General features: G+C 38.9%; 1 protein-coding gene across 1 annotated transcript in view; it reads right to left on the bottom strand.

Moving 5' to 3' along the window:
* Positions 1-21,410, bottom strand: part of LOC150089365 (DIS3-like exonuclease 1) — a 280,186-nt gene that overhangs the window by 237,627 nt on the left and 21,149 nt on the right. Inside the window, exon 3 of the mRNA XM_090389957.1 lies at positions 11,062-11,213. Coding sequence (XP_090246083.1) covers positions 11,062-11,213 — 152 coding nt within the window. The remainder of the gene's footprint in view (positions 1-11,061; positions 11,214-21,410) is intronic.

The raw sequence follows: 21,410 nt of genomic DNA, 5'->3' as shown, positions 1-21,410 counted from the left end.
TGCACTATTTCTATTAGAATAAGCAGCGGCCTGGAGCGAGGGGTGTTGGGGGTTTCGGGAACTGATGGCAGTCATTGTGAAACAGGTGGGTATATGGGATGTGTTAGGGTAACTAAGAATAAGAATAGGTGCATGTATACCAATGCTAGAAGTAAAGTAAATAAATTTGATGAATTTGAAGTGTTGGTCAAGACATCAAAGGTGAATACTGTTGGGATATCAGAGACGTGGTGTCACACATATATTAGTAATGCAGAATTGGAATTTGGGGAGTACAATATGTACAGAAAGGATAGACAGGATAGGAAGGGAGGAGAGGTTACGCTGTTAATTAAGAAAAACATAATATCAAAAGAAGTGCATCCAGTTGATGTAGATGGACAGTGCACTGTTGAGTCAGTTTGGTGTGACATAAGCACTGTGAAAGAAAAAATAAGGGTAGGAGTGTTTTATAGGCCTAATGACTCAAATGAGTACAATGAACAATTGTACAAAGAAATAGAGTGGGCTAGTAAATCAGAATGTCTTATAATGGGGGATTTTAACTTCCCAGATATTGACTGGAACTTGTGAATGGTCACTCACACACTAGTAAGACTTTTGTGGATTTATCTGATGATTGTTTTCTACAGCGGCATGTTCGAGAGGCAACTAGAGAGGGTAATAATCTTGATCTGGTTATCACCAGTGATCATTCATGTATTAAGAATTTGAAAATAAAGGAACCACTAGGTGACAGTGATCACAGTGTATTGATGTGGGATTTACTTAAAGATATAATTACTATCAGAGGTAAAGGAAACGGTGTTTGCTTCCATAAAGGTGACTACAGTGGTCTCAGACAGTTTTTAAATTGTGTACAGTGGGATCACCTGATGGTGTTACCAACAGCAAATTCTAAGTCGGAAGCATTCAAGGAATTAATCATGGATGCTACTAAAAGTTTCATACCTATTAAGAAATATTGTTCAAGGTTTAGGCCTAAATGGTTGTCAAATGAACTAATGAGACTCGTGGCAGAGAATAAAAATGCATGGGATGCATTTTTCTTCTTTTCATGGGGCGACACAAGTCTATGGCAGATATAAGCTAGTCTGTAATCAAGTCACAAAGGAGGTTAGGCAAGCGAAGGCAGATTACAAGAAATCTTTGGCAAAGGATGCTAAGAAAAACAGCAAGGATTTCTTTACTTTTATAAACTCTAAAAGGAAGAGGATGAATCTGATTGGTCCACTTGATATTGATGGTTGGACTGTTGATGATCCTGCTCAGATAGCAAACAAACTGAATGAGCATTTTGCATCTACGTTCACACATGAGGAGTTATTAAGGATTGAAAATGCCAGAAGGTTATCAAATTTAGCAAGACGCTTAATGATTTTGTAATAACTGAGAGCAAAGTGGAGGAGAAATTGTTGAAGAAAGCCACCTGGGGTGGATGGGATTTATACAGTTATATTACAGAAGGCAGCAAAGGAAGTAAGTAAGCAAACCCTTAGCCACAATTATGAGATCATCCTTGGACTCAGGGGAGGTCCCCACAGACTGGAAATTCACAAAGGGGGATCAAAGGGGACACGAGTAATTACAGACCAGTTAGTTTAACTTCTGTTCCGGGTAAAATAATGGAGTCACTGGTTAAAGATGCATTGCAAAATCATCTATACAAGACTGCAGCAATAATTCAGATACAGCATGAGTTTGTTAAGGGAAAGTCTTGTCTGACAAATTTGATTGGATATTATGATGTGGTTACAAAGGAAATGGATGAAAAAAATAATTTTGATATCATATACTTGGATTTCAGAAAGCTTTTGACACTGTTGTGCATGGAAGACTACTGTACAAATTGGAGCAGAATGGTATTAAGGGTAAGTTGCTACAATGGATAAAAGGATGGTTGAGTGGGAGAAGACAGAGGGTGGTAATCAATGGGCCCTGCTCTTCGTGGACTAATGTTTTTAGTGGAGTCCCACAGGGTTTGGTGTTGGGTCCACTGTTGTTTTGTATATTTATCAATGATATTGATGAAGGTATATCAGGCTTAGTGTCGAAGTTTGCAGATGATACAAAGGTTGGCACGGTTGTTAATGACAATAATGGCAGTGTGCTACTGCAACATGATCTAGAAAATTTGGGAAGATTTGCTGAGAAGTGGCAACTGAAGTTTAATATTGACATATGCAAAGTACTGCATATGGGTAGAAGTAACCCCACAGGAACGTACCAATTGTGTGGTACTACACTTAAGGTGGTAGAAAATGAAAAAGACCTGGGAGTAATTGTGCAGTCAGATATGAAGTTTTCTGAGTAATGCAGACAGGCTGCCAGGGCAGGGTCATGGGGTTTTGTCAATTATATACAGGAATTTTGCTAGCAGGGAAAAGGAGGTGATTGTCCCTCTGTATAAGGCAATTGTCAGTTCACGGCTGAGTACTTCGTACAGGTCTGAAGGCCTCATTTTATGAAGGATGTAGATTTGCTTGAGCGTGTACAGAGAAGGGAAACAAGATTGGTGAGAGGAATGAAGGGATCCTCTTACCAAGAGAGGCTTAAGTTCTGCAAATTGCAGTGGCTGGAAACTAGGCACCTGCCAGGTGATCTGATTGAGGTGTATAAGGCCTTGAATAGGTTGAGCACACTGAATTCTGATGGGATTCTTCCACTTGTTCAGATTACGAACCTAAGGGGGCATAAATTCAAAATGAGGAAAAACAGATGTAGTATAGATGTGCAGAAATTTGCCTTTAGCAAGCGGGTGGTTAATTGCTGGAACAAACTTCCATCTGTCGTTGTGGAAGTTGATAGGTTAAATAAATTTAAGGGGGAACTGGAGAAACATTTAAAGGGAACAGTTGGTTGTGTGATTTTTTTTTTTTTTTTTTTTTGGCTAATGCTGCATAAGCTCATACGCTTGCTTTCTTGCATCACATGCCACTATTACTACTAGTACCAATAGATCTCACAAGTTATTGTTTACACAGTATAATTAAGTGAAATGTGCTGAGAAACTAAATGCTACCACTTGGGCTACTATTTTTGACATCTTGCTACTTTCAGTTTTAGCACCTTCTTGCTACTTTCAGTTTACTATAAAGTAAAATATAATTGTTGCTGGTCAGTTGCTATTACTGCTACAGAAATCAGGTACTCTTCGTTTTGTGTTTAATTATTATACAGGGCAATTAAAAATTCATTTTTAGTTAATCTAGCATTGACAGCTTCTCTTGTGCATCAAGGCAACACAGCAGCTATCTTCAAGGCAGAATGTGCTGGCCCCACAGAAGCCAGTTATTGTCAGTGACTCTAGTGTCAGGCAGACAGGAAATATATTGTGCAAAAAGGATAGGTGGAATAGGACAGGGTATGTCTGATTGGGGAAAATGTTGGATGACATTGTAGAGCAAATATAGTCTTTTAAGGGCACAAAAAGTGATATTGATTTATTAATAAAGTCTTCGCTAAGGGGTTACGTTATTTAATTAAAAATGATATTAGTTACTTCAAGTTGATAAGGTGGGCAAATGGAATCATTTCTAAAGAGCCTAAGCACTCTGCTGTCACTCAACCTTATAGAGCCATGCATCCATACTGACTCATGTCCACCAGTCAAGAAGCTGGAAGTGGTATCATGGTATGGGGGTATGTTCTGTTGTTATGGACTGGGTCTGCTCATACCATTAGAAGGATGTGTTATCTCCAATGAATATCTTTCAGTCATAATGGGCTAACCTCATCTGGAAAAGCTTCATGTTTACCCAGATTGTGATGGATTCTTTCACCTGTCCACCATACAAAAATTCTATCTAAATGGTTCGAGGAACATACCCATGGTTTTCAGTATCTATCCTGGCAACCTAATTCTCCAGATTTGAATTCAATTGAAAATGTGTGGTTTAATCTAGAAAGAATAGTTCAGCTTTACAGTTCTTTACTGACTACAATACAGCAGCTGACAAATAATACTGTGATAGAAGAATGATCAAATCTGGAGCTATATTCTCTCAGCCACTTAGTAAATCCATGCCACAATGTGTATGTGCTACAATTCAGGCAAAAGATGACCCTATTAAAAATAAAGGTGTCCAATCTTTTGGCCAGTGAGGGTATAACAATGTCCCTTTATGCAAACTGGTTTTTTTTTTGCTTTTACTTGTATTAGCTAAAAAAAAGAGGTATGCAATATCTGTACGATAGTCATATACATTTTTCATCTTGATACTTACTGACAAAATTTATTATTATTTTTATAAAAAAATAATAAAATGGCTAAGTACTAGAAGAAGAAAAACAAACTGTGCTGCAACAAAGTCTAACTCATTGTTGATGCATTCTACATATATACACCACAAACTGCGCTGCAGCAATGTCCGTAGCACAATGCGGTGGCTACACGGTGAACTTCGGAATTGCAGGCTTCTCCTTATGCAAATTTCATTAACATAACCTTAATATAATAACACTTTTGTGTATAGTTAGGTTACAAAAATTGGCTAAGTATGAAATGAAAATAAACCGGCTAAATGTGTGTAGATCACTGTAGCTGTCTGTAACTTGCTAACAATGCATTCACTGTGTAGCCACTGCAAGCTCCACTGCAAAAATGTCTGTAGTGCTTCTGCACAACATTTTATGTCAACATTTTACATGTTCGGCAACACATCAGCATTTTTTTTTCACTTTCTTATTTCCCTTCACTACATATATTAATATAATTGATTAAAATGCATTTATTAATTAATATGTGAATTTACACATTTATTTCTTCACATGCTTCATAACTGAAGATCAATTGACTTAGTCGATTTCAAATGGCCCTAGTTAAGCTCAAACCTGGTGACATGCATCTCTCTCTCTCTCGTTTACATGTTTCTGACCAGAAACAAAGGAAATTATACTGTTGCTTTTTTACCATCAGCTTAACAATAAGGAACAAAAAAGGATGGGATGTCAAATAATTACAAAATTCTGAGTAAAATATTGTAGTTTTAAATGTTTTTCACCAACCTTATGTAGAAATAAAACAACAAAAACGAAAACTGGAATCTTGATAACTATGTATTTATAATAAATTATATTTGCCTGTATTTACAATAAATTATATTTAACTTTACAACTAAAATATATGAAATATACATATAAAATATACTGGGTTAAGAACAATAAAATACATTAAAATATACTAAATTAAAAGCTATTAAACCATAGCTTTCGAAGGTTCCTGCCTTCTTCTTCAGCAGTATTTTCTTTGTTCTGCGGTGCGTCTTTAAATACCAGCTAACGGTTCCATATGACTCACTCTCGAGCCACTTCCGATTCCATAACACAGGAGAACGGAACATGTGGGAATGAAACACGTGATGAGTACCGTGAACCTGCTGGTATTTAAGGACGCACCGCAGAACAAAGAAAATACCACTGAAGAAGAAGGCAGGAAACTTCAAAAGCTATGGTTTTATCACTTTTAATTTAGTATATTTTAATGTATTTTATTGTTCTTAACCCAATATATTTTAAATGTATATTTCACATGTTTTAGTTGTAAAGTTAAATATAATTTATTGTAAATACAGGCAAATATAATTTATTATAAATACATAGTTATCAAGATTCCAGTTTTCATTTTGTTTTAATTCCACATAAGGTTGGTGAAAAACATTTAAAAGTACAATTTGAAGAATTCTGAGTAAAAATTGAAATCATTTCTGCAACATGCATAGTATGCCGGCATCAAAAAAAAAAAAGTAGTTTGGAATGACTGACATACAGCTTCAATACAATTCTATTTTTATCACGAGAAATTATGAACTGTGTTTCAGCATGACATGAGCCATATTTACCTGCTCATATTTATTACCTTTTAGTTTTCATTTAGTGCAGGTAAGAAGCGGTATACATTCTATAAAAATGTCATTTATTCATTAACCTATATTAAATTTTATAAATTTAAAATTGTTTAACTTTTTATTAAAAGTAATCAGCATAAGATGTCTTTACATAGTTGGAAAAAACATTGTACCCTGATTGGTGGGGGAAGGAGGCAGATATTGATTCCAGTAACTTTTGGAGCCACACTTGCAAATGGCCCACAATGCATTTTCAATGAATTGTGGCCCATTCCAAGAAAAGGCCTATGTAATATGTATGAAAAAAAAAATAATAATAATAATTGCCAGATTAATGATTTTTTGAAATTTCAGATGGCATAAAAAAATCTTTCTAAAAGAACCAAATATAAAATTTCATGAAATTTTATATTCAGGACTTTACCCATGGAAAAAACAAAATAGAAAAGTTGCTAATGACTACTAAAAATTGCTACACAAATAATTTAAATTTGAATAACACTGTTAAAAAGTTGGTGGAAGTTAAAATGAGACAAAAATTTTCATCAAGACACTTTATAATCTTTTATATTATATGCAATACTTATTATTTTACTGTTTATTTATTTTACTATTTTATATTTAATTTTTAAGTCATAAAAAGCAAACTTTAAAGTTATAAATATAAAAAAAAAAAAAAACACACTTTTTACAAATTTTTTTCAATGAGGATTGAAATCTGGCAGTTAATTATTATTATTTTTTTCATACAGTTTGTATGGTAAAAAGAAATTCATAGTTAAACATTGCTTCAAAGTAGTATTATTATTTTTAGACAGTCTGTTTATGCTTCTTGTATACCGATGAGCCAAAACATTATGACCAGCAAATCGTTATGCAAATTGAAGCAACTGCAGCTGAACAACGGCACGTGTGCGGGACGGGACACAGAAGTAAAAAACAATTGATACTGTGTTCCATTAATCAGTGTTACTCTTGTTCTTCAGATGGGAAAGGCAGTGGACTTGAGTGAGTTTGAAAAAGGCCAAATTATAATGGCCAGATGACTGGATCAGAGCATCTCTGAAACAGCACAGCTGGTGGGATGCAGTCGTGGTTAGTACATACTGAAAGTGGTTCGAGGAAGGGGAATCCACGAAACAAGGGTGAGGCGTTGGACGACAATAGCTTATTGATGCTAGAGGTGAGCGAAGGCTCTCCTGAATGGTACATGGCAACAGAAGGGTGACTGTGGCGCAACTCGCCAGTAATTGGAATGCTGGTGACGGGGGTAATGTGTCACAACACACAGCACGTCGAACCCTGCTGAAAATGGGGCTGTGTAGCTGCAGGCCACTCCGAGTGCCAATGCTAACCATGGTTCACCGGCCACAGCACCTACAATGGGCACGCGAGCATCGAAACTGGACCTTGAGTGATTGGAAGAAGGTTGTCTGGTCCAATGATTCACATTTCCTGTTGCACCATGTGTACAACCGGGTACATGTGAGTCATTTACCTGGGGAAGTGATGGCGCCTGGATGCACCGTGGGACGAAAACAAGCCAATGGCGGCGGTGTCAAGCTTTGGGCAATGTTCTGCTGGGATACCATGGGTCCAGTCATCCATGTGCCAGGCACTCTGATATCTACCACCTACCTAAACATCATTGCTGCCCAAGTACACCCTTTCATCACAACGGTCTTCCCCTCTGGCGGTGCCGTCTTTCAGCAGGATAATGTGCCATGCCACACTGCCCGAATTGTTCGAGACTGGTTTGCGGAACATGAGAAGACTTCCAGGTATTGCCCTGGCTTTCAAATTCCACAGACATCAATCCCATCAAGCATCTGTGATTTGTGTTGGAACAGCAACTCCGATCTGCGGCGTCTCAATCACAGACCATACAGGAGTTAAAGGATCTGCTAGTTACGTGTTGGTACCAGATACCACAAGACAGATTTAGGAATCTTGTAGTGCCCATGCCTCGCTGGGTATGAGTTGTTTTGGCTGCACTTGGAGAACCAACATCACATTAGGTAGGTGGTCCTAATGTTTTGGCTCATCAGTGTATATTATTATATAAGATTCATGAAAATGGTGTTGTTTGTGGAAAGAGAGACTTAAAAAAAAAGTATATGGGAGAAGTATAATAAATATTATACAGTTGTAATTAAACTGAATGGCAAAGTTCAAAGAATGTAAAACTACAGAGTTTTATTAAGCATCTTATAAATTTACAATCTTAGTAATTAATTGATAAGAAGATAACTAAATTTACTTTTGACTTCTATTAATCATGGGAAAAGGAAAAACAATTTAATTAACTTAAGAAATATTACCTAACTTGTTCTTCTCCCTCCATCAGTTCATCAATGAGACTAGCAGCCTGCTATCATATCCATTTAGGTCTAAACCATGAAAAATATCCCTTGGTTGGTATAAAAAACTTAGTAACATCTAGATTACTTCCCTAAATACTTCCTATTTAGCATTTGCATTTGTTAATCAGGTAGCAGCGGCACCCCAAAGTGTAACAAAATCAATGGCAATTGAAATTAAGACAGGTGCCCAAATAAAGTTGGGCACCTGTCAGGTACCCAACTCTCTCTGTTAGATAATTCCTTCTCTTCTTCCTCTAACTCCTCCACATCTTTGGCATCAAACTCCAACTGAAGTAGCTCTGCAGCATTTACAATCTTAACTGTAACCTCCTCATATGATTTGTCTTTTTCAAATCCTTCCATGTGCCACGGGCATATTTTCTTTCATGTGCCATTTAAACAACTTTTAGTATTTCTGCTCAGGCCTTATAGTAGTAGTAGTAGTAGTAGTAGTAGTAGCAGCATGTGATGCAAGAAAGCAAATGTATGAGCTTATGCAGCATCAGCCAAAAAAAAAAAAAAAAATCACACCATTCCCTCCAAATGCCTGTCCAGTTCCTCCTTAAATTTATTCAACCTATCAACTTCCACAACGACAGATGGAAGTTTGTTCCAGCAATTAACCACGCGCTGGCTAAAGGCAAATTTCCACACATCTATTCTACATCTGTGTTTTCTTAATTTGAATTTATGCCCCCTTAAGTTCGTAATCTGAACAAGTGGAAGGATCCCATCAGAATTCAGGGTGCTCAACCCATTCAAGGCCTTATATACCTCAATCAGATCACCGCGCAGGTGCCTAGTCTCCAGCCACTGCAATTTGCAGAACTTAAGCCTCTCTTGGTAAGAGGATCCCTTCATTCCCCTCACCAATCTTGTTGCCCTTCTCTGAACACGCTCAAGTAAATCTACATCCTTCCTAAAATGAGGCCTCCAGACCTGTACGCAGTACTCAAGGCGTAGCCTGACCATTGCCTTATACAGAGGGATAAATATTGTAAGATTTCCAAAAGTCTCTTAACGTAAAATTTTTCTCGTCTACTGCAGACAATGCCTGAGTAAATGTTATGCGTAAATAGTATGCTTTTAAATTCGAAATAACACCCCTATTCATAGGTTGGATGAGTGAAGTCGTGTTTGGTGGTAGAAATATGACTCTCACATTCGAATTGAAATCATCTAGATGCATAGAATGTCCAGGAGCATTATCTAAAAAGAGGAGCAAAATCTTGAAAGGAACATCATTACCTTTACAATATTTTTCGATTTTGGGAATGAAGCAGCATTTAAACCAATCCTCAAAGAGAAATATTGTTATCCATGCTCTCTGGTTCGATCGGAAATGCACAGGTAGGGTGGCTTTATTGATGCCTTTAAATGCACAAAGATTTCCAGAATGGTACACAAGCAGTGGTTTTAATCTGTAATCTCCCGCTGCATTAGCCCCAAGCAAGAACGTGGCCCTATCTTTTGACACCTTGAAACTTGGCATTGTATTTTCCTCTTTGACAATGTATGTTTGATCCAGCATTTTTTTCCAATAGAGAGAAGTCTCGACAACGTTAAAAATTTGCTGCATTGAATAGCCGCCTTCATCAATAATTTTTTCCAATGCATCACAAAATTTCTCTGCAGCTGCAGAATCGGCACTGGCGACTTCACTGCATACTTTAACGTTGTGGAAACCAGTGCAATGCTTGAACCTATTAAACCACCCGTTGCTTGCCATGAACTTGGGTTGGGGTTCGCCATACTTAGCCTTAATATCTTTATAAATACTTGTTTCTTTTGTTTGAATGGTCATTAGACTCAGGGATATTCGCTTCTGAATCCAAGTTTCCATCCATATTATTAACAGCTGGTTCCACCTTTGATATAGAACCTGAATGCTGTTTTGTGATCACTGCTGATCTTAAATGCATTGATCCTTTGACAGTGCTCGTATAGCACATTGTCCTTTAAAATAGTATTCACTGTTGAAGTAGTGAGACCGAATTCCCTTGCAATAGATGACAAACTTTGTCCTGCTTCATACTTCTTAATCATTTTCATTTCTAAATCAATTTTGTTTCGTTTCCTGGCACTGCTAACACTTACACTTTTCGTTGGCCGCTTTCCCTTCATCATCGTAATACGTAAATAGGAATGAAGAGAAGTTCCTGAAAATTTGTTTTTTATATGATTGAAGGTTTCAGTGAAGGGGAACACATTTCACCATAACAGCATAAAAACCCACACAATTGCAGTTATCAGTATTATCGCAAATGCAATAAGGTCAAGTTTACTACCCATTTATAATTAGATGCACTAGCAGAAAAGCCCAAGAAACCGGAAAGTGCAAATTGTTTTTATTATTTTTTGGTCGTGACCTCCAGACATGCTTTTGGAAAATATCACAAAGGCGTTCAAAATTGATTCTTATACAGGAACATATGATAACGATGAAAGCGTAGTGTAATTTCAGTTATAAATATGACCTTTTAGAGAGATACGAGTAAACAGTTTAGTAATATAGCGAAATTTTCAACTTCAAAGGACTTGGAACAAATTACAAAAAAAAAAAAAAAAAAAAAAAACGTGTTATTGGGTTCACATTACGATATTTTCACGATACCTACATTTATTCCTACGGGATGCAAAATACGTTTCCACGAATTTTTTAAGTTTGCACCGGCTAGCTAAAACTTATGTCAAGTCGAATTTCCGTAAGTCAAGTATTACTTAAGTCAGGGAGTTCCTGTATTTAAAAAAAAATAACTGAACTATTTATTAAAAACTGTCAACAAATTTTTACATTAATACAATTTGAAATAAGCACTATAACTAATTATCAAAAAACAAAGTAAACTTACATATCAAACCACTCATAATACAGCATTTCTGAATTTCTGTTTATATTGATGTCCTGATGCATTTCATTTAAAAATATAACACAACCATTCTGGCTGTTGTGAATTATGTTTAGGATCTTTTCATAAGTACGTTTCCCTATATCATGAAGAACCTAGAATAAAGCAAATGAATCTATATTAGAAATTGACTTCACATTTGGGATAGGAAGAGATAATTCCTGTGTCTAAGCTTCACAATACAAATGTATGCCTTGACAACAAAACTTAAAAATAAATAATCTTCCAAAGAGAAGAGAAAAAAAAAAAAAGGTGTAGAGCATTCACACAGTGTATAGTATACGACATTCTATACATAGAGTTTAGTACGATAATTAAGTAAAAAAAAAGTCAAAATTTATCCATTTTCAGGAGTGGGAATTTTCTGCAGCAACAGACAGTATCCTAGATGCCAGAGTAATTCTGGTAATATTTATGCCAAATAAATTATAATCGATAATGAACATTAAAATATGAAAACTAAGCAAAACAGACAAAATTGTTACACATTTTAACAACTGTAATTGTTAAAATGTGTTAAGGTCAAATTATGTTTAAAGAAAGTTTAAAATCTGTGCATGGGTACAATGTTTCTACAGTTATAAAATATAACTTATATAACAGCCAGTGATATGACCAACTATATATATATACAAGCCATCCAAATGTAACATGCTATTAATTCTAATAGGCAATAATAATAAGGTAAAATGCCTAACATACTCTTCCCCCCACTTCTGTCCTATTATAACTCATAAATGATCAATGATTAAATTGGATAGACAGTCATCAGGCAATGGAACCATATGCAATATTCTATTTATGGAATTTAAAAATGTATATATAGTGCTGTTACAATTATATATATACATATACAGTGGTACCTCGACATACGAGTTTAATTCGTTCCGTAACCTTGCTCATATGTCAAATTGCTCGTATCTCAAAACAATTTTCCCCATTGAAATTAATTGAAATGCCATTAATCCATTCCAGCTCCCAAAAAACCACCTCAGTTGTTTTTGTTAAGTGTTTTTGAATAAGAAAAATGTATTTACAAGAAGAAACATTTATTTATAAATAACAAATACAATATTCTATAGAAACATAATAAAAGAAAAGGTGAAGTGCTTACGGAAGCGTATAATTTTCGTCATTGGTCTTCGCTTTTTTTGTCACGCTTTGCTCATTTTCACCTGCAGATCGTTTAAAAAAAACTGTCCAAGGAGGTTTGTTTCTTCCTCCCTTTCAGGATATTGCGGAAATGTGTTAGGCAAGTTTCGTTGAACAACTCCGATGCACGACCAGTTGCAACTTTTTCGGGGTGATTTTTATCCACGAACTCTACAACTTTCTCCCACATTCCCAAGATCTCCTTTATATTTCTTGTAGAGATAACCTTCTCCATCTCTGACTCCTCTTCAAAACTAATTTTTCGTTGAACCACCATATGCTGCTGCGAATGTAGATCATGTAACTCCTCGGTTGTCAACTCCTGAGTCTGTTCCTCGACAAGTTCGTTCACATCTCTCTCATCCACCTCCAGACCCATGGATTTTCCCAGAGAAACAATCTCCTCTACCACTGACACTTCGGGTTCCAATCCTTCAAAAGCCCTTTCAGCTACAGCCTCAGGCCACAGCTTCTTCCATGCAGATATTAAGGTCGTCGTTGTAACACCCAGCCAGGCCTGATCAATAATTCTTAGGCATATCACGATGTTAAAGTGGTCCTTCCAGAACTCTCGAAGGGTAAGGTTTGTGTTCTCCGTCACTTCAAAGCAGCGCCGAAAAATGTGCTTGGTGTACAACTTCTTAAAATTAGAAATCACCTGCTGATCCATGGGCTGTAGGATAGGAGTGGTGTTGGGTGGTAGGTAGAGAACCTTTATAAACTTGAACTCTTCGAGTAAATCATCTTCGAGATTTGTTGGGTGAGCAGGGGCATTGTCGAGGACGAGAAGGACTTGCATAGGTAGGTTGTTTTCCTGTAGATATTTTTTAACAGAAGGGCCAAACACCAGGTTTATCCACTCCACAAAGAATTTCCTGGTGACCCACGCCTTCGGATTTGACCTCCACATAACTTGTAGTTTTTCTTTTAAAATCTTATGTGACTTAAAGGCTCTGGGATTTTCCGAATGGTATACTAGCAGAGGCTTGATTTTGCAGTCGCCACTCGCATTGGCGCAAAGTGCTAGAGTTAATCTATCCTTCATGGGTTTGTGACCTGGCATCGTCTTCTCCTCTGCCGTTATGTAAGTCCTATTCGGCATCCTTTTCCAGAAAAGCCCCGTCTCGACACAGTTGAAGACTTGCTGAGGGATGTATCCTTTGGCTTCTATCAGTTCGGAAAACGTTTTGATGTAAACCACAGCTGCCTTCACATCCGAACTTGCTGCCTCACCATGCCTGACGACGGAGTGAATGCCGGTCCTTTTCCTAAAATTGTCAAACCAGCCCCGACTGGCTTTAAACGAGTCTTCCGATTCCTCGTTTGTGGAAGTGTGGGATCTGCTTCAGCAAATCACCGTAAATCGCTCGTGCCTTCTCACATATGATACTTTGTGTTAAGAATCCTCCTTGAAGCTGCTTCTCTGTCACCCACACCATCAGTAGTTTCTCCATTTTCTCATGGAGAGAGGTCCGGAGCTTAGAAATTATTGTAACGCCCTTGGCTGGCGTTATACCCTTTATCAACTTCTTCTGTTTAAGCACAGTACATATCACTGATGTGCTACGCCCGTACATCCTCGCCAAGTCAATTACTTGCACACCTTGCTCATGTTTTTCTATGATTTCACGCTTTAATTCAATAGACATCATCTTCTTATTCGGACCCATGGTTATAAAAATAAATTTGATAATGTTTTGTAAATGTACAAAAAGCAAAAAATGCGAACCCAACTTATCAAAAATGCTACGAAAACGAGGGAAACAAGCACACAGACTGAGGTCTAGTCTGAGGTGGGAGAAACTGTTAGACGCTGCACACGACCCCAACATGCGCCCCGCATGTTGGGGTCGTGTGCAGCAGTGTAGTGTGCGATTCCTCGTATCTCAAATCTTGCTCTCATCTCAAAGCAAAATATCGCTCGCTCGGCGGCTCGTATCTCAAAACACTCATATATTAGGGCACTCGTATATCGAGGTACCACTGTATATATAATTTAGGACAGTCATTCATGAAATGATCACACTGACTACAAAACACTGGAATGAATCTAACTAGATCACTCCAATTTTTACGCATTACTGATAAATCCTAAACGTGATCAGAAAACAATGGATGACAGTACCCTAAGTCAAAAATGCAAGTGAAGCTTACAGCTGTCTACTGCTCATAGCTCATTATGTCAGTTTATTCAAACCCACCTTAATGACTATTTCTGGCATCCCAGCCAGTCACGTACAAAATGTACAAAGGCTGATCATTTAATGTAGAGAACGGCAATGCCACCTTGTAATCACTAAGGTTTTGATGAACTGTCAGTAAACTGCAGTAGAGTACACTGAAAGGACAGAATTCATGGGATACCTGGTTCCTGGGCAACGTGACACTGTCCCCCTCTAGCTAGTGAATGAACCCACTGCTTGGCAGGTATATCGGTACACTGCATCCATGTAGATGGTAATTCGATGTCATTGTGGATAAACGTCATGAGTTAACGGACTTTGAAAGAGGGATGATGTTGGGTGCCCAACACATGGATCACTCTATCGTGGAGGTGGTACAGAAATTGCACTATAACCATTCGACAGTATCAAGAGTGTATTGGGAATACAGCATTTCCAGAATAACATCTAATCGTGGACGGCACTGTGGGCGGAGAAAGATGGTGGATCAACGTGGCTGTTGACATCTGTCTCACATTGTTTCGGCCAACCTGAGAGCAACAGTGGCACAAATCACCACCGACTTCAACGAGGGAGGTGCCAAAAACATCTCCACCAAGACCATCAGGCAATCATTAGCCGCAATAGGTTATGGGAGTCACCGACCCACCAGAGTCCCACTGCTAACACCACAACACAGGACTCTACGCCTCAACTGAGCAAAAGAAGATCGGCATTAGACCTTGCATAATTGGAGATGGGTCTCTTGGCCAAATGCATCCCACTTCCAGTTATTTTGAGCGGACAGGAGGGTGTGTATCTGGCAGAAACTAAACGAAGCTATGCACCAGCCATGTCAACAAGGAACTGTTCAGGCAGGTGGATGGTCCATAATGGTTTGGGGCGTGTTAAACTGGCACACGTTGGGACCTCTGGTACATCTAGATGCATCTATGAATGGTCCAGGTTATGTGTCCATCCTTGCAGACCATCTGGGCCTTTGCAATGATGCAAAGGCCCAGCATCCCTTCATGGTTATTGTGCACCTACAGGGCAATGGACTCTTCCAGCAGAACAATGCACCTCCCCACAGAGCTGTGGTAACTAGAACAGGGTTCAAAGAGCATTCCACAGATTTTACCACCATGGAATGGCCTCCCTGTTCACTGCACATGAACCCTGTGGAGGAATCTTTGGGATGCTGTGGAAAGGTCCGTTCGAGTTTTGGATCCTCCACCCAGGATGGATGGAAGCACCTGTGGAAGCAAGCATGGATAGAAAAACCTGTGGAATGCTTTTTGTGAACTGGTGGACTCAATGCCTCGCTGTGTGACTGCCCTTATCCGGGCAAAAGGTGGGCCTACCCATTACTAGGTAGATATCCCATGATTTCTGTCCGCTCAGTGTATATATATCCAAGAATATGTTAACATGCAAGTTCTGACATGTTGTCTGGTAGTTGCAAAATGATTTTAAGTTACATGCTGTAAGTATGAATTTTTTGTGACCTATATAATGAAATATTTGAAGAACAAGCAAAATTTTGACATAGCAACATTTGTGTTTCACGTAGTATGAGTGCAACAAAAACCGTGAGAAAAATGTCAGATATTTACAGAGATAAGCATTTGAAACAAACTGCAATTTTCAAGTGACACAGGCACTTAAAGATAGTCAAGAATCTGTGTCTGATGATTCAGAGTATCAATTTCCACCACTCCATAGCAATTGCAAAGCCCCAGAAGATTACAGATGAAGACAGGAGAACCACACTCCATCAGCTAAGCAGTAGCATATCAATCTCGTGCAACAGGTGCACACCCACTGTTCAAGACTTATCAAGTAATAACTTCCAGGAGTGCTTCTATGAATGATCATCAAGGTGATAATGACTGAGTGGTTTCAATCATGGCACAAATGTATACATTTTTAAGGATATCATTTCAAAAAGGAGAGAGAGAGCAATAGCAGGCCTAAGCGACAAAGATTAAAATTAAGGAAGGTCCATTCAGCAAAGTAATCATCAGCCTGAACAGAAAAAATCACTGCAGATGAGATAAGCATAAATCACTCTGTAGTGTTCTATCAAAGTACAGAGTTGTTGTTTGGGTTTTTAGGAGCATTAGCAACTAAGGTCATATCGCTCTGGGGATATGCAGTGGTCATTCCCTGACCTTTCCGCATCCTCCGTATTTGGTGGCCCATGGGCTCGAACCCTGGTCTAATCAAGAAGCATGTGCTACGCACTGCTGCTGCTCCTGCCCACCTGGCTACGGAAGCACCAATGTACAGAGTATCAGAAATAAAATGTCTACAGTCACAGCCTGAGCACAAAAAGACCTTTCGCTGAGTCTGAAGTTACATGTGCCAACATAACATCTGTGTGGTGTGAGTTAGATGGCAGCAAAAGTATAATAAGAGTGGGAATAATCTACAGACCAGAAGGTTGTGAAGAATGTGACAAGAATCTTTACATGCAAATGGAATGGGGAAGCAAGTGCAAATGTCTTATTATGGGTGACTTCAATCTGCCCCAGACTGATTGGAGTAAGTGGGAAGAAAACTCACCTTGGATAAAAATTTTCTAAATAAATTAGACGATTATTATTTGTACCAGCATGTCCTAGATAGAAGACATCTCACCCCTAGATAATACTAGGGGCGAGAATATAATATACTTGACCTCATCATTACTCACAAATTAGATGACATCATAGGGCTTAAAATACAAGAACCATTGACAGGTAGTGAATACAGAGTTTTCAGCTGGAAAATGAAGAAAGATGTTGCAGTATTTAAAGGTAAAGGCATGGGTTTTAATTTCAGAAGAGTGGGGTTTGGCAGTTTAAGACACTATATGGCATCTATTAATTGGGCAGATTGCAGAGTGAGGGCAAATACACTTTAGCATTAGCATTAGTAGAGGCATTTGATGCAAGAAAGCAAGCTTATGCAGCATCAGCCAAAAAAAAAAAAAAAAAAAAACCCACTTCCACTTCACCCCTCTGTTCGTTCAAAATACCTGTCCAGCTGAGCCTTAAACTTATTTAGGCTATCAACCTCCACCACAAGGGATGGAAGTCTGTTCCACCAACCAACCACCCGCTGGCTAAAGGCAAATTTCCGCACGTCTATCCTACATCTGTCTTTCCTCAATTTGAATTTATGCCCTCTCAGGTGATTTTTCTGAGCTAGAGGAAGAATCCCATCAGCATTGAGCATGCTTAAACCATTCAAGGCTTTATACACCTCTATCAGATCACCTCGCTGGTGCCTAGTCTCCAGACACTGTAATTTGCAAAACTTAAGCCTTTCTTCGTAAGAGCACCCCTTTGTTCCATTCACTAATCTTGTTGCCCTTCTCTGTACTCGTTCCAGCAGCTCTACATCCTTCTTGAAATGAGGCCTCCAGACCTGTATACAGTACTCTAGGTGTGGCCTGACCATTGCCTTATACAATGGAATAATCACCTCTTTATCCCTGCTGGAAAAATTCCTGTATATCATTAACAATACTCCATGAGCTACTCTTGCAGCCCGTCTGCACTGCTCAGAGAACTTCATATCTGCCTGCACAACCACCCCCAAGTCCCTTTCATTCTCTACCACTGTCAGTGTAGTACCACAGAGTTGATACCTTGCTCTGGGGTTGCTGTTTCCCATGTGTAGTACTTTACATTTGTCAATGTTAAACTTCATTTGCCACCTCTCAGCCCATCTGCTCAACCTTTCCAGATCCTGTTGCAGCAGCATAGTGTCAGTAGTGTCCTTGACAACCCCTGCCAACCTTTGTATCGTCTGCAAACTTGGACATTAAGCTTGATATACCATCATCAATATCATTTATAAATACAGAAAACAATAATAGACCCAACACTGAGCCCTGAGGGACTCCACTAATAACATTAGTCCACGATGAGCAGTGTCCATTGATTACCACTCTCTGTCTTCTCCCCCTCAACCACCCCTTTATCCATAGCAGCAATTTGCCTCCAATGTCACACTGCTCCAATTTGTGTAGCAGTCTTCCATGTGCAACAGTATCAAAAACCTTTCTAAGATACAAGTATATAATATCAAAGTTATTCCCTGCATCCAGTTCTTTTGTGACTGCATCATAGTATCCAATCAAGTTGGTCAGGCAAGACTTCCCCTTAACAAAACCATGCTGTGTCTGAGCTATAACTGAAGTCTTGTCTAAATGATCCTGCAGTGCTTCTTTAACCAGTGCCTCCATTAATTTTCCTGGAACAGAAGTTAAGCTCACAGGTCTATAATTACTTGTGTCAGCCTTTGATCCTCCTTTGTGAATTGGGGTCACATTTGCACATTTCCAGTCTATGGGTACCTCCCCTGAGTCCAAGGAAGCTCTCATAATTATGGCTAAGGGTTTGCTTACTTCCTTTGCTGCCTCCTTTAATATAACTGGATAGATCCCATCCACCCCGGGTGCCTTTCTTGTGTTTATCTTCAACAGTTTCTCCTCCACTTTATTCCCAGTTATTTCAAGATTCTCTAGCTTACTGTTAGAGTTGAATACACCTCTGGCATTCCCCTTGTTGAATAACTCCTCATGTGTGAATGTCGATGCAAAATATTCATTTAGTTTGTTATCTACCTGAGCAGGATCATCAACAGTTGACCCATCAATATCAAGTGGACCAATCTGATTCATCCCCTTCCTTCTAGAGTTTACATAAGTAAAGAACTCTTTGCTGTTTTTCTTTGCATCCCTTGCCAAGGATTTCTCGTAATCTGCCTTCGCCTGCCTAACCTCCTTTGTAACTTGGTTGCATATCAACTTGTATCTATCATAGGCTTCTCTGTCATGTATTAATTTGTAAGTATCCCATGCATTTTTCTTCTCTGCCATATGCCTCATTAGTTCATCTGACATCCATTTTGGCCTAAACCTTGAACAATATTTCTTAGTTGGTATGTAAAGCCTAGTAGCTTCCAAGATAAGTTCTTTGAATGCTTCCCATTTTGAATTTGCTGTTGGTAACATCATCATTTGGTCCCACTGTATAGAATTTAAATACTGTCTCAGTCCATCGTAGTCGCCTTTACGGAAGCAATAACCCTTCCCTTTACCCCTAATGGTAGTTACCTCTTTGAGTAAATCCCACTTCAGCACACTGTGATCACTGCCACCTAGTGGTTCATTTATCTGCAGATTCTTAATGCATGAAGAATCACTGCTGATAATCAAATCAAGAGTATTACTCCCTCTAGTTGCCTCCCGAACATGCTGATGTAGAAAACAATCATCCAATAAATCCACAAAAGCCCTGCTAGTGCGTGAGTAACCAGCCCCCAAATTCCAGTCAATATCTGGGAAATTAAAATCTCCCATTATAAGACTCTCTGATTTACTGGCCCACTCTATTTCCCTGTACAGTTCCTTATTATACTCATCAGAGTCATTAGGCCTATAGCACACTCCTACTCTCAATTTTGATCTCCCAATGCTTAGGTCACACCAAACTGACTCAACACTGCACTGTCCAGCGATGTCAACTGGCTTCACTTCCTTGGTTTTTATGTGTTTCTTAACTAATAGCATAACCCCTCCCCCCTTCCTATCCTGTCTATCCTTTCTGTAGACGTTGTACTCCCCAAATTGCAGTTCTGCATCTCTTATATCTGTGTGACACCACGTCTCTGATATCCCAACAATATCTGCCTTTGATGTTTTGAGCAATACCTCAAATTCATCAAATTTATTTACTAAACTCCTAGCATTGGTGTACACACAAGTATACCTGCAGCTGTTTCTATTCTTAGCTACCCTAACACAACCCATGTGTTTACTTGTACCGCAATGGCTCCCAGCAGTCTCTGAAATACCATGCATCTTGTTTTTCAGGCTTCTGCTAATTCTAATAGAAGCAGTGCAAGAATCTCTTTCACCTCTACCAGTGGCTACTGTCAATCTATTGGTCTTTGTCTCCCCCCAAGCTAGCAGTTTTCCGACCCACCTAACACTGCCTCGATAGCATCAGCAAATATTCTTGCACCCTTTCTATTTAAGTGTATCCCATCCCTGCAGAAGCAATCTCTCCTGTTAACAAGTACAGTCCAGGCTGAAAAAAATTCTACCCCTTGAGCCTTGCACAATCTTTCCAGGGCCGAATTGACCGACAAGGCTCTCATCATATACTCCCTCCTATCGTGTCTGGGCAGAATTGCAGACACTTTCAAATTCAACCCTAATTCTCAGCTTTTGTTCAGCAGTGACCTGTACTTGTTAAGTAATTCTGCCGGTCTCCTACTCTTAATATTATTAGTGCCAACGTGTACAACTATATTACCTTTTGTGCCCTTAAAAGATGATATTCGCTCTACAACGTCATCAACCTTTGCCCCTGGCAGACATACCCTGGTCCTGTTCCACCTATCTTTTTTACAAAGCATGTTCCCCATTTCCCTGACAATAGAGTCACCAACAACTACTAGTTCCTTCGGGACCAGCGCATTCTGCCTTGGGGGTTGCCTCTGTGTTACGCGATGCCCAAGTGCAAGCTCTGGCGTTGATGTGGGCAGCTGAGAGCTTGATGGGCCCCTCAATTTAGTTTCTTCGAGGGCATCCACCCTGTCCTTCAAGCTCTCATATAGGCCCACAAGAACGCCGAGTTGTTGCCTGATATCGATACACTCCTTGCATCGCGCACACACAAAGACATCCCCCTTGGCAGTATCATGTCCCGTACCCGATTGTTCTGCAAACATCAAGCAAACAGTGCATTTTATAAGGCTGTGAGTCAGAGGACAACTGCCCCCCTCAGTTCTGCTCTGAGCCACAGCACTTCCATTAGCTTGAGCCTTTTGCTTTGCTGCTCTGAGTCATGATTCTATTAATTTATTAATTAATTATGTTATGTTATTAATTATGTTAAATATAATTAATTATATTACGTTTGTAATCTAAGTCATCATATGTATTTATTTAAACGTACAATTTAACTGCTAACGAAG

Source organism: Mastigoproctus giganteus, chromosome 2 (assembly GCF_048544385.1).
Source record: "Mastigoproctus giganteus isolate SK-2022 chromosome 2, ASM4854438v1, whole genome shotgun sequence".
Lineage (NCBI taxonomy): Eukaryota > Metazoa > Arthropoda > Arachnida > Uropygi > Thelyphonidae > Mastigoproctus > Mastigoproctus giganteus.
This window is presented reverse-complemented; position numbering and strand designations above follow the sequence as displayed.